We start from the raw sequence: 19025 nt of genomic DNA, 5'->3' as shown, positions 1-19025 counted from the left end.
TTTACACGGTGATTATCGATAAGACGGCAGGCCTTGGCGTGAGTGACGTCCCGAACGTCCCCCTGACTCGCCCGTCCACTATCCATACAAGTAATACAGATTCTTAGAAGCGTCAGAGACGTTAATTGTGTCGGCCCAAGCCTGTAATGCTGACCGCCCTCCAATGCTTGGTCTAGTGCGCCGTAAATGCGGGTGTCTTAAGCAAAGCAATCCCAACAGCAAACGCGCCCCAGGCCAACCATTCCTCCAAACTCCTAGTGCGATGCCGCAACACAGCAGGAAAGATGCCTGCCCAAAGAGGGAGTTTTGAAAGAAATGTGCTGTCAGTCATATGACGAGCCACTTCTTCGTCACCTCTCTTGCACCCAAGAAGTCCTCATTTGCCGCTAGGATGTTCTGTATAGCGTATGCTGCCTCCGCCGCAAAGTCCTCCAGGTCTTCTTGCACCTCATCGTAAGGTTGTCCGTGCTCCTTTCGTACGCGATCGCTGAGCTGCAAACACTTCTCGTACGATTGGAGAGCCAGATTATTCAGACCGAGCGTATGCCACATCCGGCCGACGTTAAACTCCGCTTCCTGGCAGTGGACCGCTCTGTTGTCCTTCGTTCGGAGCTCGTGATACCGAAACAGGAAGGCTATGCCCTGCTGTATCTGATATTGCCTGTTCTCCGCCGTTCGTTTAAGCGCGTGATGGACGTAAGCAACCGCTACCGAAAGGTTGAGGGCAGGATCGTCCGGCCTCAGCGCGTAGGCGCGGAAGTAGTAGTTCAGCGCATTCGGGTAAGAGCCTCCTGCCGCCATGACGTGCGCGTAGAGCGTAAGCAGTGCAGGATCGTGATCCACAAGTCCATGTCTGTTACCCAAGCTCTTTCCGGATCCACTCCAGCTGCTAAGCTCTTGGTTTGAGAACTCGAAATTACGACGAACTTTAGGGTCGAGAAGACTAAAGTCCATCTCCTTGATCAGTCGCAAAAAGTACTTCTGGGACGGACCCGAGTTGTACCATGTTCGCGGACTGCCACGCCAGACGCGGTTGATGAGACTGTAGAGGCGGTATGGTTCGCTCGCATAAGGGTGATGGCGCATGAACCAGCGGATCTCGTCGCAAACCTGCCTCTCGTCATGGAGTAGAAGAGCGCACGCTGAGGTCATCTATTAGCTAAGAAAGTACTAAGTGAGGATGAGACTGCTCACTTAGCCAGCATACATGAAGGTGCTGTAGTCGACGGCCTTCGAAGAAGATGTTTGCTTCTTGCATAGAGTGGAGAATGGGCCAGCATTCCCTAGCCTGCCCACGCTTGGCAAGACTAACAGCGTATCGGCAGAAGATGTCCACCCAATCGTCGAATGAAATGCCGCGGAAGTCGTCGGGGGTGACGTTTAGGTCGTCAGGGTCGACCGGTTCGAGTACGCCTGTATCGAGGTCAGTATGTCTCGATCGCGTACGTAAGGATGAACGGTCGCTTACCGTCCACTTTTCTTAGTTTCTGCGCCATAGCTAGCATTTCAGTCAATGTAGTGTTCCGCTCCACACCACCATGTCTGTTGTGCCTCCCTTGCAGCCTGTGCGGTTTGTACTCTCCATATTTGATATATTTGTTCCGATTAGGGTAAAACACTTTAGTTTGACGAAACTCCTCGATGAGCGTGTTGGCGAGGATCATCCAGTCAGTCATAGCTTGATCGTCTCCCGCATCCATGCTACTCTTGAGACCGTTCATTTGCTCGTACATCGACTTGATGGTGTTCGTGCGCTCCTTTGGATCCTCGAGAGAAGGTTTGCTGGCGGGTTCCTTACTCAGCAACTTGCGCTTCGCGGCAGCAACCCGATATGCATCATCAAAAGAGTCCGGGATGGTTGATTCTAATTGAGCTGCCGTGACAAGGTCTCGTCTGCCCAGTTTGACAACTTCATCCGCGATCTGAACAGCATGATCGGGCATTTTAAGCTCCACGTACGTCTTTGCAAGTTCGATGCGGTGAGACACATCTGTATCATCGAACTGCAAGTACGACTGATAGCTCAAGGCAAGATGCTCGAGCCAGCCGATCGCCTTATAGGATTCGGCCGCGGACAGATAGAAGGAAGGGTCGGTGACTTGGTGTGCTTTTCCAAGGGGCTCGTAGAAGCGTACAGCCTCCTGGTAATGTTTTTTCTCCCTGAGCGCATCGGCGACCTCCCGGAAAAGGTCATCGTGAGTCAAGACTGTTGCATCTGCCGAATCATCTCCGGGATCGAGTGATTCGAAATGTTCCTGGCAATAGTCAGTAATGTATTAGCAGAATACATTGTGCTCACTTACTAGTGCCTCGTCCAAAAGCGGATGTGTTCTACGCAGTTGAAAGATGCCCATTCTGATCCGAAGTTCTATGGGCAGTCCCTGTCCGTATGCGTTCAAGGGGTGCTTGCCGGGAACAAATTCGGATACAGCTGTTCTTCGAGGAGAATGCTCCATATCCCATTCCCGGTCATCGGCAAACTCATCCCAGAATGTTTCTTCCTTTCGGCCTAGCAGCCATCTCGACCACTGTGTAAGTTCCCTCAGGCCTCGCTCATGTTTCTCGCCTTCCTCTTCTTCATTGTTGAGCACAATGAGATCGATGTATACATTCAGCAAGCCCCAGTCAAACAAACTAGTCTCGGGCTCTTCGTCCTCAGTAAGCCGAGTAACGACTTGCTCGAAGAAATCGACTGCTTTCTGCGGTTGCTTGTCCGCGACGTACAACTGCGCCAACTGCGTGACAACCGTTATATCATCCGGACAAGAACGCAGGATCATCTCGCATTCTCTGATAGCATTTCTGAGATGGTTGAGTTGCAGGAGAATCTCGAGGCGCTTTGCCCGGGTCTCATGGTCGTCAGGATCAATACTGATTATCTTGCTGTAGCAGTAGGAAACCTTTTGGTTGAGTGCTCTCTCATCACCGCCACCGACAGATCGAAGCCGTTCCGCGACCTTCTTCCATAGCTCAGTATTCCGGACAGTGTGAGCTCCGATGAACAAAGCGTCTGCAGCATCTTGCGGTCGGCCCATTCTCTCGAAAATCTCAGATTTTAGACTGTGAGACTGAAGCATGTCTGGGTTGATCTTCACCGCTTGCTCAGCGTATGCTAAAGCCTCGTCCCATTTACCTGCCACGTAGGCATCGGCCGCTAAACCCTGAGTACGCATGTACTCTGCACCAGGATTCGCCCCAGCTCTTGGTCCCCTTTTGCCTTTGACGCCGCCGCGTTGGCCTTCCCCTCTGGGAGGCCTTCCACGTCTTCCCCTCCCGGCCTGGCTTGCTCTGGATCCTGTCTGGCTCGCACCGCGCCCTCTTCCACGAGCGGAGCCACGGCCCCGTGACGCTCGACCTCGTGATCCACGACCTCTTCGACCACCACGGCGACCCCTACCAGCAGCGTCTTCATCTTCAGATGGGATGTCTTCGTCGATGTTCTCATCCACACTGCGCTCATCATCGGAGAAAGTGTAGTCAGGATCCACACTTCGACGATTAGCGTCATACCAGCCATCTTGCAGTAACGACTCGCCCCTGGCTGTTCGGTTGGCAACTTCATCCTCTTCATCTTCTATTGCGGCATCTTGCGACCGTCGGTTAGGTAAAATATGTGTTCTTTCGATTTGCTCACGCAACGCAAGCGGTAGAACGCTCAGTCCGCCGTCTTGTTCGAGGTCTTCATACTGAGTTCCTTCCTGGATCGGCTCAAACCCTTCGTGCACAATTGGATATTCTGCTTCAAATCCAGTCTCGACGGGTAGGCCAGCGTAGATGGTTTGCACTGTGTATTTGCTTGATCCAGATGGGGCCGCGAAGTAGGGCCCGTTTTGGAACTCAAATCCTTCCATAGCGTCCTCCATCTTCAGGGTGATTGCTGAGATCAGCTTCCGACAAAATCCTCGTACTTCTTCTTCTTCTTCTTTGATGGTGGAGTTGCCATGTGGCAGCACTACGAGCAGTCTGCTGAGCAGAAGCACCTTCGATGCCAAGCGGGTAATTTGAGCGAAATGGCTTCGCTCAACTTGCGGAAGAAGTTTCGTGGTTAAGACTGAGACCGATATTCGTGATTCACGTACGCCAAGCACCTTTGTCAGCAACTGTATTTTTCGGCCTGATAATTCGTCTTAGGCCAATTCATCGCTCGCTCAACTGCATCAAACCCACCATGACTGCTAACGTTCACAACCAGCTCGAGTGCCTTTGATACCTTATTAAGACCCGTGAGTTGCTCACATATTGCACCTCAGGAATCAATGAGAAACCGTAGAAGAAAGATACATTAGATGCGCATTCCCCGCAGGCCTGTTTTTTTACCCTTTGATGCCGTAGGAGCATTCTTGCGGCGCGATGGGCGCATTTCTGCGCGAACGTGTTCCACTTTTAAAAAGATACCATAAGAAGAACCCATTCTTACTCTGGCGGCCTAGGTATTCTACTGAAGTGAAGCCGTTCAACCTTCTTCCTTTGATTCAGAGCTCTCTCCATTCCTAATATGCGGTGCATTCTAATAGCTTTCCTCAGCATCTGCGTGGCTCAAGCAACCAGCATTCTCCCTAAACAAGCCCACAGTGTAGGCTCTCAAAGCCCTCTTGTCTCTGAGTCCGAGTCAGATCCACTCCCAGTCTCAAGCGATTCACCATCTGCATCTGGACAGCCCTTAAGCGAAACCATTCATCTGGTCTTCACATCGAACACAAACGAAAACACGACCTTTGGGCTCCCTCTGCGGCAGCGAGTCTCTCCAGGTAGAAGCACGTCTTGAAACCAAAGCAGTAGAAACACTGACCGGGAACTAGGAGATACACCTGACCTCCCTCTCCACCCCCACAAAGCGCGCATATCTAATATCCCTCGGCCCTCAGCAGCAGCAAGTATCGACCAGGAGGCTGATATGGCTAGGCTTGCACACATCATCTGCCTCATTCACCCCGTCATCAGCCCAGAGGAGCGAAGCGTGAGCAGTCATCACGGCAGGCCGCGAGCCGGTAGAGGCGATGCCCGGTCGGTGTGGTTCATGGCAACGGACGGGATCGTGAACTTCGATCTAGCTGCTAGCAGGCACTTTTTGGCTGGGAGGGAGGTTGAGAGCTATGAGTGTTTCTGACTCTTGCCTCACTTGAAAGAAAAAACATCGTTCAAGATGCGGTGCTGGCCAAGAGCGTTCGTCTTTGTGATGAGCTGTAGAGATGTCTAATGCAATCTCGGATATCCACTTCCTTAGCAAGCGCGACAATGGCATCTATGCGATCCCAATAACTCCATGCAATGCAATCAACCGATTAAGAAACGCCAAAGTTGTTACACATTCGCATCGCCTTCTTTCATCCCAACCATCTCATACTCCCCGCCCCCATCTCTTCCCCTTCCCCTCCCACGACCGCGACCAAACCCAATACCCTCATCTTCTTGAGCGCCTGCTGCCACAGCATTTGCCCGTGCCGCTCGATTCGGGCCGCCGCCGCCGCCGAAATTGATCGGCTTCAGCTCCCTCCACTGGCACGCCCAAATGCCCAGGAACGTCATGAGGCTCGCGCTCGCGATCTGGAGCGCCCACCAGAACAGATTCGTCGGTATCGAGTGCGAGTAGAACGAAGTAACCACAAGATGGAGGAAGTGGATCGTGCACGCGAAATCCGGGATGAGTTTGGAGCGGGCGATGAAGAGGAGGAGAAACACAACACTGCGGGCGAGAAGACGTGTCAGCTGGGTTTTTTGTGACATCGACGGACGGGGGACCGCGCATACCATATCAAACTATTCAGCATCCAGACCAGCCCCAACATCCAGCCGACGGTGATGTCGCCGCGCAGGCTGCGCCAGCTGAGGAGGAGGTCCAGACTGAGCTCCTTCCCAGCGACGAGCGCCGTGAAGAGGATGAGTACGGCTGCGCACGCATAGTAGAGGACTTGGAGGAGCGCGATCTGGGTCAGGATGCGGAGGGGAGCGAGGTCTGCGAGGGCGCCGGGGCGAGGGGGACGTCTGCGGCGGGGCATCGGCCTATCGAGGGGGCGAGAACCGTGGGGGCATCAGGCGTGCGTGTTCGTGGACAGTGGTTCGCGCTGACTGCGCGTGTGCGGTCGCAAGAGAGGTTGTGTTGTGTAGCCTGCAGGTTGACAGCTAACGGTTGCTCGTGCTGGAGGTGACAAGCGGAGGTTCGCGGTGCCGATCCCGACCCCGAGCTTCCCTCGAAGAATCCCGGGCATCATGAATCCATAGCAGCGACACTCAATCAGCACGCCACCAGCTCTATCGCAAACGAGACGCTATCTCATCACTTGAACAAGCAAACAAACACCCCAAAGGGACCACCGCACGCGCGTCCGCCTTGAAACAACGCCACCACCCGCCCGACGAAGCCCCTTCCCGCATCTCCCGCTCCGCCATCCCAGCCCTACGCGCGATCCCAGAGCTTGAAGCATGGGCTGGTTCTCCTCGGAGCCGCAAGCACCCGCAGCACCCCAGGCGTCATCAGATGGAGCCTTCATAGCGCCAGATCGTACCTCCCGCGCCGCGTGCTGGGAGTCTCGCGACGCCTTCTTCCAATGCCTCGACCGAAACAACATATTAGACGCCGTCAAGGACAAGCAGCTGGCCGATCAGCATTGCGGGAAGGAGGACGTGGAGTTTGGGAAGAACTGCGCGAGTAGCTGGGTGCGTACAAACACTCAACTCCCGAGCCGTTGCATTGGGTGATTGAGCAGAGGCGGAGGCCGTGAGGCTGCCAGCATCCGCGAGCATAGGGCAGTGCGCAATCTACGTGGAAATGACGCTGACGGCTGCCATTTCAGGTGCAATACTTCAAGAAACGGAGAGTAGTGGAATACAAGAAGGATCAGACACTGAAGCAGCTACAGGCCGAAGGCGCGAAGCCGCTGCCGGAAGGCGTCGCGCTACCCGGGCCCGGCTCTGGTGCTCGATAGCGATGGCGGGTGTCTATTCGGTTCCATAAGCGGACAGGCTGGGGAGTGTATATCATGGGCATTGTACGACCGGCCGATTTGTTGTTCGGTCTCCAAAAGACAGGCGCAATTCCTACGAGTCAGTGCGAGGCGTAGCGGAGTTCGTCGGATATGCGCTCAGCGCGGATTATATGTAGATATAGGCAAGGACGATTACAGGGAGGCCTCAAGGCTTGTATGACAACCTGTGACTTGCGTGAGGTCGCTGCCCGCGCACACGTTCGGCAGAGGTGGGCGGAATGTGAGACGGTTGTACAACGAGTCACAAAAGCCGATAAGGCGAGTTCTTTGCATCGTACAAGCAGCGTTTTCCACGACATGCCGGCATGGTGTCTCGGGCATTGTTCCGCGTGCACACCTCGGGGCCCAGCTCGATGTCGTCTGCAACACATCGTCAGAGGCGGCGTGTACCGATTGCGAGGAGAGACGATAGCAACGTCAGAGGAGGCTTTCGCAAAGACTGTTCTTGCTTGCATATCCAGCTTCCTGGTTAGAAGCGGACGCCTCTGGAAGCCCTCTTACTGAACCAACTGGGAAACGTGTGATATCTTTCCATCGGGTCAGGTGGGACAAGGGGAGGTAGGTCCGGGTGGTGCGATGGAGGCCTTGCAAGGCCAGTGCTGCGGGGATGGCTGGCCTGCAACGCGGCCTCACAACTTTTAGCGCCGTGTCTGCGAAATCTGGCATCGATCCTGCATCTCTCCACCCGCGCGGCCGGTGCGCGGTGGGCGATGCATGGTGTCCGGGCGTTCGCAGCATGGATGTCAAGGAGCGGAGCAGGCAGGACAATTGGCCCGCAGGCCTTTGTCGGACGCCTCCAAAGTCGCGCGTGCTGTCCCCGCCCCAACACTGCCCAAGAAGAGAAAGCGAACGGCAGGGTGGGATCGTGCAGGAGCCTTGCTCTGCCCTTGCTGAGCTGTGAGGCGCTCTTCGACATCCGGGATGTGGATCCGGACTCTGCAGCGCTGAATCTTGGGCTTGAATCTTGCATCCGGCGATCAGGCGCAGAGAGATGACGCGCTCATGTGCTTGCCGATCCCACGGTCCCCTGTGCATCCGGTCAGCTCGAGGACCAGTCGCTTCCTGAAGCCACGATGCAGCCGTCGAACGGACGAGATGCTGCAGCTTGCCCTAGCTTATCGACGATCGGCCTTAGGGCGTTCTGGGGACGCGCCATCTTCCATTGGCCGCGATTCACTCCAGCATGGGGCAGAGCGTGCTGTGCCAAGATGTTGAGTATTAATAGTTGCTTTTCCTGGACGCGAAAAGGTCCAGTTGCTAAGGTAGGCGAATCCTTCGCCGACAGGGAACGCCGATGCTCGAGGGCTGTCTCCCGCCCAACGCCAGCGCCAACACACGCGAAGTTCGCTCACACACGAGTCAAGGAAAATCCATCTGTCCGAACCAAAACACCGCCACTCGCTCCTTGTTGAGAGGGTGAGAGACAAGGGCCCTAGCGCCATGTAGTAGGAAAGATCTTGGAAGGACTGAACTCTTCCCTGAACACCTCAAAGTCCGATGCGCCCCCCTTGGAATTGCCAGGTTGGTTGCTCTCAATGGCAAAGACGACGTTGGAGAAAACACCTTTGAACTCTTCTTCATGGAACAAGAGTATCCTCCACATTCTTGCGACTTCTGCCACCGGATTGCGGAAGATCGGCCCCACGCCGAACGCCCCCAAGCAGATGTCTTTGTGGCCTGCGTAGGCGGCAATGCGGAGTATGGTGCGCATCTTCTCCATCATGAGTCCCTTCTCCTGCACGAAAGAGTACTGCGTTCCGCTCTCGTCCAGCTTCGGACGTCTCACTGGTGCAACGGAGATGACTGGCAACGGTCTGAAGTCTCTCCACAGTTCGTAGTGATCAGGTCCATCACGGTACACGACTATGGATGCATGAGCCAAAACTTCGTTGACTAAAGGAAGAGCAGACATACCAACGTGTGGCGAGTAGATACCCCCTCTTTGGGGCATGGGGTAATGCGGCGTGGCATTGCTATAATCCCACGGTGTGACCAATGTATGCACAAGATTGCTCCGTCGAGCAAGACATTCCTCTGGCGCCATCAGACCGGATTCCCAATCACCGCCTGCGCGTTTCTCGTTCGCCATATTGACCACAGGAATCTGAGAAGTAGGAGGTGACGGCAGTCCATCTTTGGTATTGTGACGGTACCAGTCGAGGGCAACGTCAACTGGATCTCCGTCGATTACGGCCACTCGTAGTCTTTGGCTAGGTCTAGTACTACCCTTCACTCGCATCAGAGAAGAATCGGGATACAGTATGGATCGGGCTGGGTATTGCCGCATAGCTCGCTCGATGTAGGGTATATATGTCTTTTTGGCTTCCGCGGCGATCTCTGAGGGCTTCGGCCTTGATTGAGGCATCTTCAGCTCTCTGAACGTGCACACCGAGTGACAAGAAGTCAAGGTGGTAAGGTCAGCTTCTTCTGGCGGAGGAAACGAAGCACTCAACGGCGTGTAGGAAGGATGAGATTGAAGGCGAAATTGAAGATGGAATTGAAGAAACGAGGAGCGAGACTAGGTCTTTAAGTAGCTCGACGCTGGCATCTGCGTCCCGAGCCGCAGATGGCTCATTTGCATGAACGATGAGGGCCACGACAAATGAAAATGCACGCCGGTGCTCGATCTCTAAAGCAGTTCATGCTACTCCCAGCTGGGCGTGCGGGTAGTAACGCACTACGATAGGGCAAGGATGTTCGAAGTCATGTCGATTCCGCCCAGTGGCCACTAGCTGCAGAGCAGTCTAAAGCCCATGGAGCTCCTGGGATGCAGGCGTAGCCAAGCATCGTAGTTCGTCACATTTAGGGCGGGGAGGAGACACAGCTTACGGAGGATGAGCGTAAAGTGTGATGAGCTTCGGGCGTTTCTTCTCAATGCCTGGAGGGAAACTGTTAATTCGTCGACGGCGATGTCCGGTCGAGGCCAGCATTCTCGAGGTGCTCTTCAGACTTTCCGCATGGGTGGATCTGGTGAACGTCCGGAGCATTGAAGTGGCGGTGATCGCGCACCTACCTAGGTAGCTAGTGGAAGCGACAAAGATCCTGGTACACTACTCAGTAGCGCGAGATCTCAAGATTTTAGACTGTCAATGCTCTGTGGGGAGTTCGGGTTTCTAGCACTGCATAAGCGCGGGTGCTAGGCGCGCACGCTGACGGTCGTTCGCCCAATGGAGCACAAGGGATGGCGGTTTTACCGACGGCGGGCGACAAAGCGGGTGTGGCGCTGTTGCATGTTTCGCGAGGGCGATGTCAGCTGTTGTGCCGGTGTGCGGCCATCCGACACGCTCTAGAGCGCGGCCTGACGCTGTTGAACGCCATCGCCGGCTTTCAATGGCAGGCATTGCTTGTAATACACGTGTAGGGAAGTTGGGTGTCGTCTCTGCTTCTTTGCTGAATTGAGTATGCTGGACCCTTCTGCTGCAGAAGTACGGTCCCCTCGTTTGGAACGGCTGCACAAAACGACTGCCGCGGCCGTTCCGCTGCGGTGGACCTTCTTGGCGGCCTTCCGATCGCCTTCAAGGTCACCACGGTCGAGATTATTATTCCCGCCATGTCGTCAAGGGCCGGCGTACAGCAGGACGGCCGCTGTAGAGACAGACCAGAACAGAAAACGTTTCCCGGACTGACGACTCCGTGGGCTCGGATTAACAGGCACTCGTGCAGCTGCTGGCGGGAGAGCCTCAAGCAGACCGACTCAGGTAAGGTTCCTTGGCGCGCGGGAACCCGCCGATGTGGTTTGCGATACGTTTAACCGCGTTTGCGCTAAGGCTTTATGAACACACTTCGTCCACAATCAAATACAACGGAAGGTCTAGACTGCCAGCTCGGTTGTAGACTCGGTGCAGAGATTGGACTGGCGTTGGAAGAAGTTTTGCGCGGGTCGATAACAGCACAAGCGCGTTCCGCAGTTGCGCCAGAGCTGGGAACCGTTCCCCAAATGGAGTATGAAAACATATCCAGCCCTCGGACGAAAAGACCTTCCTGGAACAGCACTTGGTTGGAACATGCTTAATCGGGGCGGAGCTCGGATATCTGGCGGGGAGAGAGAGTGGATGTTGGATACGAGTACTGTATCTCGCAGACATGGGATGGTCGATGCTCAGAGATTGCGCACGGTCCATGAAGAGTTTTGGTCGCCTCGGGGAGACATCCAGATCGCCAACAAGTCCATCGTCCGTCGCCAGCCTAAGAACAACGCTCCATGCGGTGACCTCAGCTCTCTGTTTCAATGATACGGAGGGTCTTTCGAAGCGGCTGCAGGTCGCGTCCAAAGGGTCGCACGGCATGGGCCCCTAATGCGCGGCAGACATCCACTGTTACTCGCCCGCCGAGCATAGCATCGCTGCTGCGGCCTTCTCAAGACCAATCCGCCCCTTGTGCGGGTGACAGGGTCAAAGTCAATGGGTTCATCAGCTCCGTCCGCAAGCAAAAGCGGGTGGCTTTTGCTGCCGTAGCAGATGGCTCCACCTTGGAAACACTGCAGGCGGTCTTGACTCCTGAACAGGCAGAAGGGTTCGTAGACTCCCCGAGATCCTCACAGATCGTTGTGACGCTGCCAATGCTGACGTTACATTTCTCGGCTGTGTAGACTTTCTACAGGCGTGGGCGTGAGCATCACCGGGCGATGGCAATCATCCCCCGCGGGCAAGCAGCAAAGCCACGAGATCCATGCACAAGTAGTTCAGGTTCTAGGTGAGAACGACTCCGCCGTATGTTTCCATGTCGTCCAAGCTCTTGCCGTCAACCGTAACTCATGAAGCCTCTCTCTTCCAGTCATATCCCTTGCAGAAGAAATATCATTCACCTGAATTTCTCCGAACAATACCGCATATCCGGTCACGCCTTCCAAACAACGCTCTCTTATTACGTTTCCGATCTCAGATCATTGCTCAGCTGACGGCTTTCTTTGCTGATCGGGACTTTGTGCAAACCCATCCGCCTATCATTACATCTTCGGATTGTGAGGGCGCCGGCGAAGTCTTTACCGTCTCAGCAGAAGACTCTAGCGCCATTGAATCGAGTGGTGATGGACGTTCTCCTATGCATGGGAATAGTTTCTTTCGAACCCCGAAATACCTTACGGTATCGACTCAGCTGCATCTGGAAGCCCTGGCTCACTCCGTCGGAAACGTCTGGACTCTTTCACCGACATTTCGGGCCGAGAGAAGCGATACTCCGCGTCACTTGAGTGAGTTCTACATGCTCGAAGTCGAGATGAACTTTGTCGATACACTCAATCCTATCATGGATCTCGTTGAAGATATGCTCAGGGATATCGCTTTACGGCTACAGGACTCAACGGTTGGACAGGAACTCCTAACTTCCAGGTCCAGCTCTTCGAATGGTGAAGAGGCAAGTGCCGTCACGCATGATGTGCTACTCCAGCGGTGGCAAGGCCTGGCCCAAAGGCCTTGGCCGCGTGTTACGTACGCGGAGGCAATAGCAAGGTTGCAACAGGCAACGTCACAGAAGAATGTTGTTTTCGAGTTTGAGCCGACTCTGGAGTCTGGACTGCAAGCCGAGCACGAGAGATTCTTAGCTGAGCACGTTGGACAAGGCAGTCCAGTCTTTGTGACTGATTACCCTCGCATTATGAAACCGTTCTATATGGCCCCTTCCAGGCCTACCTCGGGAAACACCGATCCCGTATCCACAGTGGCATGCTTCGATCTTCTTGTTCCGGACCTTTGTGAGCTCGTCGGGGGTTCCCTACGCGAGCATCGATGGTCTGCACTTCACGACGCTATGGAGAGCCATGGCCTGCTTAAACCAAAGCGAGTTTTTGGCGAGACACACGACGCAAGCGGTTCAATCAATCCCGCAGTGGAAATGCAGAGTATCCCTACGCCTTCGACAGAAGTCTCAAGTCTACAGTGGTACCTTGACCTACGCCGTTACGGAAGTGTACCACATGGTGGGTTTGGGTTAGGCTTCGATCGCCTGCTGGGCTACCTGTCTGGTGTCTCCAATCTTCGAGACACCGTAGCTTTTCCAAGATGGTACAAGCGGTGCGACGCCTAATAGATCTCCGCCATCTAGGTTATGGAGTTCACAAACCCCATGCCGACGATTAAGGTTCAACCCACGATTACGGTTGCGCAATGCGGAGATGTGGCAACTCAAGCCTCTTTGAGCCTTCCAGGTTCACTGCATGCGACGGGTAGTTCCGCCAGCGACTTCACATGTAATTTGTAAAGGATTGGAATTCGGTCTTCGCCGAGCGGCCTCTTACGCTCTGGATGTCAGCCTCATACTTCTTCAGCTCTGATTGACTTATCCTCGGTACGGTGTCCAGCGTCACACTTGAGGCTCTGAGTTTGTTCAGATTTGTCCGCGTCTCTCGTCCATTGCTTGCCTGTAACTTCCTACATGTACAAATGGTTCTACGTCCACTGGATTAGATGCATGTAATGCGGTGCTGCATAAGAACTAGACGGGACGTAGGTAGGTTAGAACAACGACTGGGCTGCTATTTTGATTACGTAGAAACGGTGGTCTGGATTTCTTTACATTACTGTACAGCAGCTGGGATGACGCTGGACACTCGGTTAGCGAGCTCTAGCTCGAAAAAGAAGCTTCCCAGCGTCTCATCTCGTGAAGCAGGCGCATCGCCAAAAAGTCTACTGTGCCAAACAACCCCCCATCCCACCCATCGCCGCTCCCGAATCGGGCTCCTTGCGCTACGCCATCCTCCAGCGCCTTCCCTGACCAGACGTCGAGCGCAACGGGTTCGTCGCAGACCGCTACCAGCCTGTCACAGGCTTATATGGCCGCCCCGGTCGAGGAAACCGACTACGAGTACAGTGACCATGCTGCTGGAAGAAGAAGCCTCTCACTTACACCAGACGCAGCTATGAGTCCTTACCGCCCAACTTCTCGCTCGCCGCGAACATGCTGGCGGGCGCATTTGCCGGAATCGCCGTAAGCGCAGATGATAGACCCGCTCACCCGCTACTATACTAAGATAGATTCAGGAACACTCGGTGATGTATCCTGTGGACCTCCTCAAGGTACTTCGATGCACCATGCCATCCTCCGTGCGACATCTGACCTCTGCCGCCCCTACAGACACGGATGCAGATCATCAATCCCTCTCCAACCGCTCTATACTCCGGTTTGTCGAACGCGATGGTCACCATAACACGCGTAGAAGGATTCAGAACACTTTGGAAAGGGCTTTCAAGCGTGGTATTGGGCGCTGGTTAGCAATCCCGCTTGAAAATATGCGGCTTCGTTCTGACCATCCTTAGGTCCGGCGCACGCTGTTTACTTTGCTACATATGAGGCGGTCAAACACGCAGCAGGGGGGAACCGGGGAGGGAAGGAAGAGCATCATCCGTTTGCAGCCGGTACGCCGCAACATGCACTTGAGAGTCATGGTTGCTGACCTTTCCCGTAGCCCTCAGTGGTGCCTCGGCAACCATCGCTAGCGACGCGTTGATGAACCCGTTCGACGGTAAGCTTGGTATATCACGGCTTCGGCAGGCCGGCTAACTCGCGCAGTTGTTAAGCAACGGATGCAGCTACATGGATCCGTCTACAAGACCATCGGTCAATGCGCGAGAGATGTCTTCCGAAGAGAAGGCTTCACCGCATTCTATGTGTCATACCCAACAACGCTATGCATGACTGTACCCTTTACCGCAACACAATTCGTCGCATACGAGTCTCTCTCAAAAGCCATAAACCCGACAGGGAAATACGACCCCTATACACATTGTACGGCGGGAGCGTTAGCCGGAGGGGTTGCTGCTGGTATCACTACACCGCTTGATGTGATCAAGACTCTGCTCCAAACCAGAGGGACTGCGACAGACCCGGAGCTTCGAAACGCTAGGGGCTTGTGGGAAGCTGCGAGGATTATCAGACGCCGGGACGGCTACGGAGGCTTTTTCCGTGGCTTGAAGCCAAGGATAATAACGACGATGCCCAGTACCGCCATCTGCTGGTGAGCAGCAGAGTCTGATAAACGTGATTGAGTTGTGCTAACTTTCATCTGCAGGTCTGCATACGAAATGGCCAAGGCATTCTTCATTGCCCGGAACGAGGCGTAATCAACGCCGTCACACGTTCACGTCAACCTACGGCAACGGCAGTCCGGCGAGCTGCCGGTTACTGCAGCGTATGAGATCGTCACTAATCGACGCTGCAATAGCCCTGTTTTCGACGCGTCTTCAGCGGTTACAGACGCCCCCGACGTTCAGGCTACCATACTGGTAGCGACAACCATATCTACCCCTGACGCTTTTCAGTCCATTTGTTCGCGCCTTTGCGAAGAGGCGCGCCATGTCTGTACATATAAAGACTCTCGGGGAGGGCCTCTGATAGACTTCTTGGTACGATATCATTGCAAGGCGTTCAAAGGACTCGTGTTCTGTCCTTCCTGTACGGACGTAGGGGCGAACCTGTATCTATACTTGCAGCCAGTGTCAGCTGGCATATCTACATCAATGAATGATGAAAGTCTGCATAACGAACCTGCCCTAGCGTCTTAGCCGCTCTAGGCTGTCATGAAGATGAATGCTTAGGCAGACTCCAGGGCAGACAGGCCGCCGTGGCAGGCATGGATTTACTCGAGTTCTACTGGCCGGAGCGCCTCCGCACTTTCTATTGTCATGAGAAGCAAAATCCGTTGCGGGCGCCTATCGATAAGACGAGCGAACCAAGAGTACTTGAGTACAACTGAGCCTTTCAACACGCATTGAACTGGACCCGTCTACGCACCTTGCCATGGTCTCTCAGAGTTCAAGAAGAGAGACGCACATCAGTGTCCAAATAGAACTAAAGGGTCTTTACGAAGAGTAATTGTCGTTGATATTAAGGGCGACCCCTTGCGCCAAGAAAGCACCCGACTACGTCACGCGCGTTGAGCCACTCAACCCTGTTATACAAACTACCCACGCATCCGCCCGAGCAGGCACGACTAAGAGCCTCAGCTGCTCACTATTTACTACGAGGAAGCACGAGGGGAGGCGCTCTCCTGAGGACACAATCATGATGCGCACCAAGCCTTCTACTGCTATGCAGAAGACCTACGACGAGTGCTACCTCATCTGCTCTACCGCTGTGTACTTTGAAAGCCAGGTCAGTATCGATCCATCGCTGATTTGCTGCTTCTGATAGGAGTGAGCAGAACAATGAAGCGGAAGCATTGCGTTCATGGCGCAACGCCCTTGATCAGATAAACTACCACAACGCCTACCGCGTCCCGTCCAACTACCGCCCCAAGTCCGAAACAGAAAAAGCCTTACAAGACTCGTTACACCACATGGAATTACAGTGCAGGGAGCGTGTGGACTTGCTGGAAGCGCTCAAGCGGAGCAGAGTTGAGGCAGTAGAAGGAACCGTATCGGCTACAGACGCATCTGCCAGCCCTCATGCGAGTGGCGTACAGCACACAGCGTCGGAAAGCATTGAGCAAGATCAGGCTGAGTGGTCGAGGAGGGCGAGCGCGGTTCCCGATACCCACTACGTCGAGCCTTCACGTCCCCCGCCGTTACCCAGCCGACCATCGCACATTATAAGAAAGACCTCGGAGAACGTAACTACACGATCACGCAGTCTGCCACAAGAATATATACCATCTCCCGCACTGCCACCGTTGACTCCGATGCTGTCGGTGCCACAAAAGAAGAACTCAAGGACACCGAGCCCTGAAAAGAAAACCAGCATGTTGAGGACGCTACGGCCGGGAGGCCGGGAACGAGAGCGGTCTTCATCATCTAAGCTAGCGCCAAGTCTCAGGAATCGGCCCCCTGCTGCAGCGAAAGCTGCGACACTGGCGTTTACCACAACGTCACGGCCGAGCGCAGGAAGGCCAGCGGGCCCGCCTATTGGCGAACCTGCAGTGCCCGCTGCCAAACCAGCTATCCCGGATTCTCAGCCTGAAGACCGCGGGCCGAGACGAAGCTTCGAGCAGCAAGATGTAAACGACAACCCTAGTACCAGTGCCAGAACTCCGAGTCCCTTCTACATGCGATACTCTGAACCAGACAATTCTTCCAGTGGACCATCAAAGGAGAAGGACTACTTTGTAGCCCCTTCGACAGGCGAGTCAATCTCTCGAGCTAGGCAGGCTTCGTTAGGGGACGCAGAACCATCTCAACGGCGAAAGCCTCCGACTCCTCCGCCGCATCGCTCCGGTGCAAGACCTCTTGCTAGTGGGCAAAAATCCCCTCTACGATTACCAAAATTAAATCCGGACGTGTTGAACTACCGTAAAGAGTACCCTCCCACGCAGGTGAATTATAAAAAAGCCATGTCCGTGGCTGCTGGTGGACCGGCTCCGTCAGCTAGTGCGCCTAAGGAAGATAGCTCCCGTCCTGCCGATGCACCCCCAACTCCAGGAAAGGCAAGCACTGCCATCCGGCGCAAAGCTGTCAATACGCCGCCGAAACGGAGAACTACTGAAACTTCGTCGGCAAGTGGCGACGACAACACCAGTAGCGGGTTGGACGTTGAACCAAGGGGCCGACGGCGGCCTGGAAAAGAGAAAGCTACTGGTGAGCGTGCGGGCCTACCACTCACGCCAACGTCAACAGCGTCCAGGGGAAGCACTCCCGATCAAGAACTCGAAGGTAAAGTATGGAAGGAGAAGGTGGAGCAAGTCTTAAAGCATCTACCTAAGGGTGTTGATGAGACTGCTGCAGCGCAAATTCTCAACGAGATCGTCATACAGGGTGATGAAGTCCATTGGGATGATGTAGCAGGCCTAGAAATTGCCAAGTCCGCGCTGAAGGAGACGGTCGTGTATCCCTTTCTGCGACCGGACCTTTTCATGGGTCTGCGCGAACCGGCGAGGGGTATGCTCCTATTCGGCCCACCCGGGACCGGAAAGACGATGCTCGCGCGGGCTGTGGCGACAGAGTCGAAATCGACGTTCTTTGCCATCTCTGCTAGCAGTCTCACAAGCAAATATCTAGGCGAGTCGGAGAAGCTTGTCCGTGCGCTGTTCGCGCTGGCGAAGGCTCTTGCGCCCTCCATAATCTTCGTCGACGAGATAGACTCGCTTCTATCTTCCCGTGCTGGATCAGGAGAACACGAGGCGACGCGCCGGATCAAGACCGAATTTCTGATTCAGTGGTCTGACCTCGCTAAAGCCGCCGCCGGCAGGGAGCAGTCAGAGAAGGACAAGGAGCGCGGCGATGCGAGCCGTGTCCTTGTTCTCGCGGCTACGAACCTGCCATGGGCGATCGATGAGGCTGCGCGACGGCGGTTTGTGCGGAGACAGTACATCCCGCTCCCGGAGGATCATGTCAGGAAGCTGCAGCTGCGGACGCTGCTGAGTCACCAGAAGCATAGCTTGAGCGATGTGGACTTAGACCGGTTGGTTGAGTTGACGGATGGTGAGTGTAGAACCGTTTGCACCGTATAAACGTCCGTGAGCCGCTGCTAATTCACCTTTTTTCAGGCTTTTCTGGCTCAGATATCACAGCACTAGCGAAAGATGCGGCGATGGGCCCGCTACGCAGTCTGGGCGAAAAGCTGCTGCACATGACCATGGACGAGATCCGTCCGATCATGTTTGAGGACTTCCAGGCTAGCTTGGTCAATATTCGGCCCAGCGTCAGCAAACAAGGTCTTAAGCAGTTCGAGGACTGGGCAAGGGAGTTTGGTGAGAGGGGCGGCTGAGCAGGTTTTAAGTAGTAACATATATCCTAAGGCGGAAAGCCGCACGCCGTGGCCTGTATGGCACAGGTACAAGCTGGTACATCTTCCTGCCGTATGGTCGCTTTGACTACCGTGTAAGAGAAATAGTCGGACTGCGGCTTGGGTGCAGAGATGCTGTACTCGCAATTGGCCACGGTGGGAATGTACTTTGCACTATTTATCAACCGGCATGCGCAAAAGTATCATGATATCTCTCTCTCAAGCTACAATAGACGCAGTCGGGATTGGTTAACGTAGCGAATCTACGCTCAAGTCATCCCCTTTGCGGACCCGAGAGCTCTATTCCATGTCCAACAACTGGACAGCTGATAACATGCGTCTCTCTCTGCACTATACCAACTCAGCCGCTCCTTTGCATTTGTGTCTTTAGTT

At 54.6% G+C, this 19025-nt stretch overlaps 7 protein-coding genes across 7 annotated transcripts; 4 read left to right on the top strand and 3 right to left on the bottom strand.

Moving 5' to 3' along the window:
* Positions 1 to 327: 327 nt before the first annotated feature.
* Positions 328 to 3863, bottom strand: W97_08174 (uncharacterized protein; the record flags this gene model as incomplete). Its single annotated transcript, XM_007786043.1, has 4 exons — positions 328 to 1142; positions 1195 to 1479; positions 1538 to 2255; positions 2304 to 3863. The coding sequence occupies 4 exons, from the start codon at positions 3861 to 3863 to the stop codon at positions 328 to 330; spliced, it is 3378 nt and encodes a 1125-aa protein (XP_007784233.1).
* A 1438-nt stretch (positions 3864 to 5301) lies between these two features.
* W97_08173 (uncharacterized protein) lies at positions 5302 to 5996 on the bottom strand (the record flags this gene model as incomplete). Its single annotated transcript, XM_007786042.1, has 2 exons — positions 5302 to 5683; positions 5749 to 5996. The coding sequence occupies 2 exons, from the start codon at positions 5994 to 5996 to the stop codon at positions 5302 to 5304; spliced, it is 630 nt and encodes a 209-aa protein (XP_007784232.1).
* A 424-nt stretch (positions 5997 to 6420) lies between these two features.
* On the top strand, positions 6421 to 6923 carry W97_08172 (uncharacterized protein; the record flags this gene model as incomplete). The annotated part of the gene is made up of 2 exons (XM_007786041.1): positions 6421 to 6654; positions 6792 to 6923. 2 exons carry the CDS (start codon positions 6421 to 6423, stop codon positions 6921 to 6923), a joined length of 366 nt encoding a protein of 121 aa, XP_007784231.1.
* A 1492-nt stretch (positions 6924 to 8415) lies between these two features.
* Positions 8416 to 9348, bottom strand: W97_08171 (uncharacterized protein; the record flags this gene model as incomplete). The annotated part of the gene is made up of 2 exons (XM_007786040.1): positions 8416 to 8846; positions 8898 to 9348. The coding sequence occupies 2 exons, from the start codon at positions 9346 to 9348 to the stop codon at positions 8416 to 8418; spliced, it is 882 nt and encodes a 293-aa protein (XP_007784230.1).
* Positions 9349 to 12182: 2834 nt separating this feature from the next.
* On the top strand, positions 12183 to 13004 carry W97_08170 (uncharacterized protein; the record flags this gene model as incomplete). The annotated part of the gene is made up of 1 exon (XM_007786039.1): positions 12183 to 13004. The coding sequence occupies one exon, from the start codon at positions 12183 to 12185 to the stop codon at positions 13002 to 13004; it is 822 nt and encodes a 273-aa protein (XP_007784229.1).
* A 745-nt stretch (positions 13005 to 13749) lies between these two features.
* W97_08169 (MC family mitochondrial carrier protein) lies at positions 13750 to 15037 on the top strand (the record flags this gene model as incomplete). Its single annotated transcript, XM_007786038.1, has 8 exons — positions 13750 to 13781; positions 13835 to 13904; positions 13958 to 13993; positions 14052 to 14184; positions 14234 to 14332; positions 14383 to 14439; positions 14487 to 14931; positions 14986 to 15037. The coding sequence occupies 8 exons, from the start codon at positions 13750 to 13752 to the stop codon at positions 15035 to 15037; spliced, it is 924 nt and encodes a 307-aa protein (XP_007784228.1).
* Positions 15038 to 15977: 940 nt separating this feature from the next.
* On the top strand, positions 15978 to 18614 carry W97_08168 (uncharacterized protein; the record flags this gene model as incomplete). The annotated part of the gene is made up of 3 exons (XM_007786037.1): positions 15978 to 16067; positions 16114 to 18328; positions 18394 to 18614. 3 exons carry the CDS (start codon positions 15978 to 15980, stop codon positions 18612 to 18614), a joined length of 2526 nt encoding a protein of 841 aa, XP_007784227.1.
* Positions 18615 to 19025: the final 411 nt, after the last annotated feature.

The sequence above is a fragment of the Coniosporium apollinis genome (genome assembly GCF_000281105.1).
Source record: "Coniosporium apollinis CBS 100218 chromosome Unknown supercont1.50, whole genome shotgun sequence".
Lineage (NCBI taxonomy): Eukaryota > Fungi > Ascomycota > Dothideomycetes > Coniosporium > Coniosporium apollinis.
Note: the sequence above shows the minus strand (reverse complement) of the source record. Positions and strands in the feature narration are given on the sequence as shown.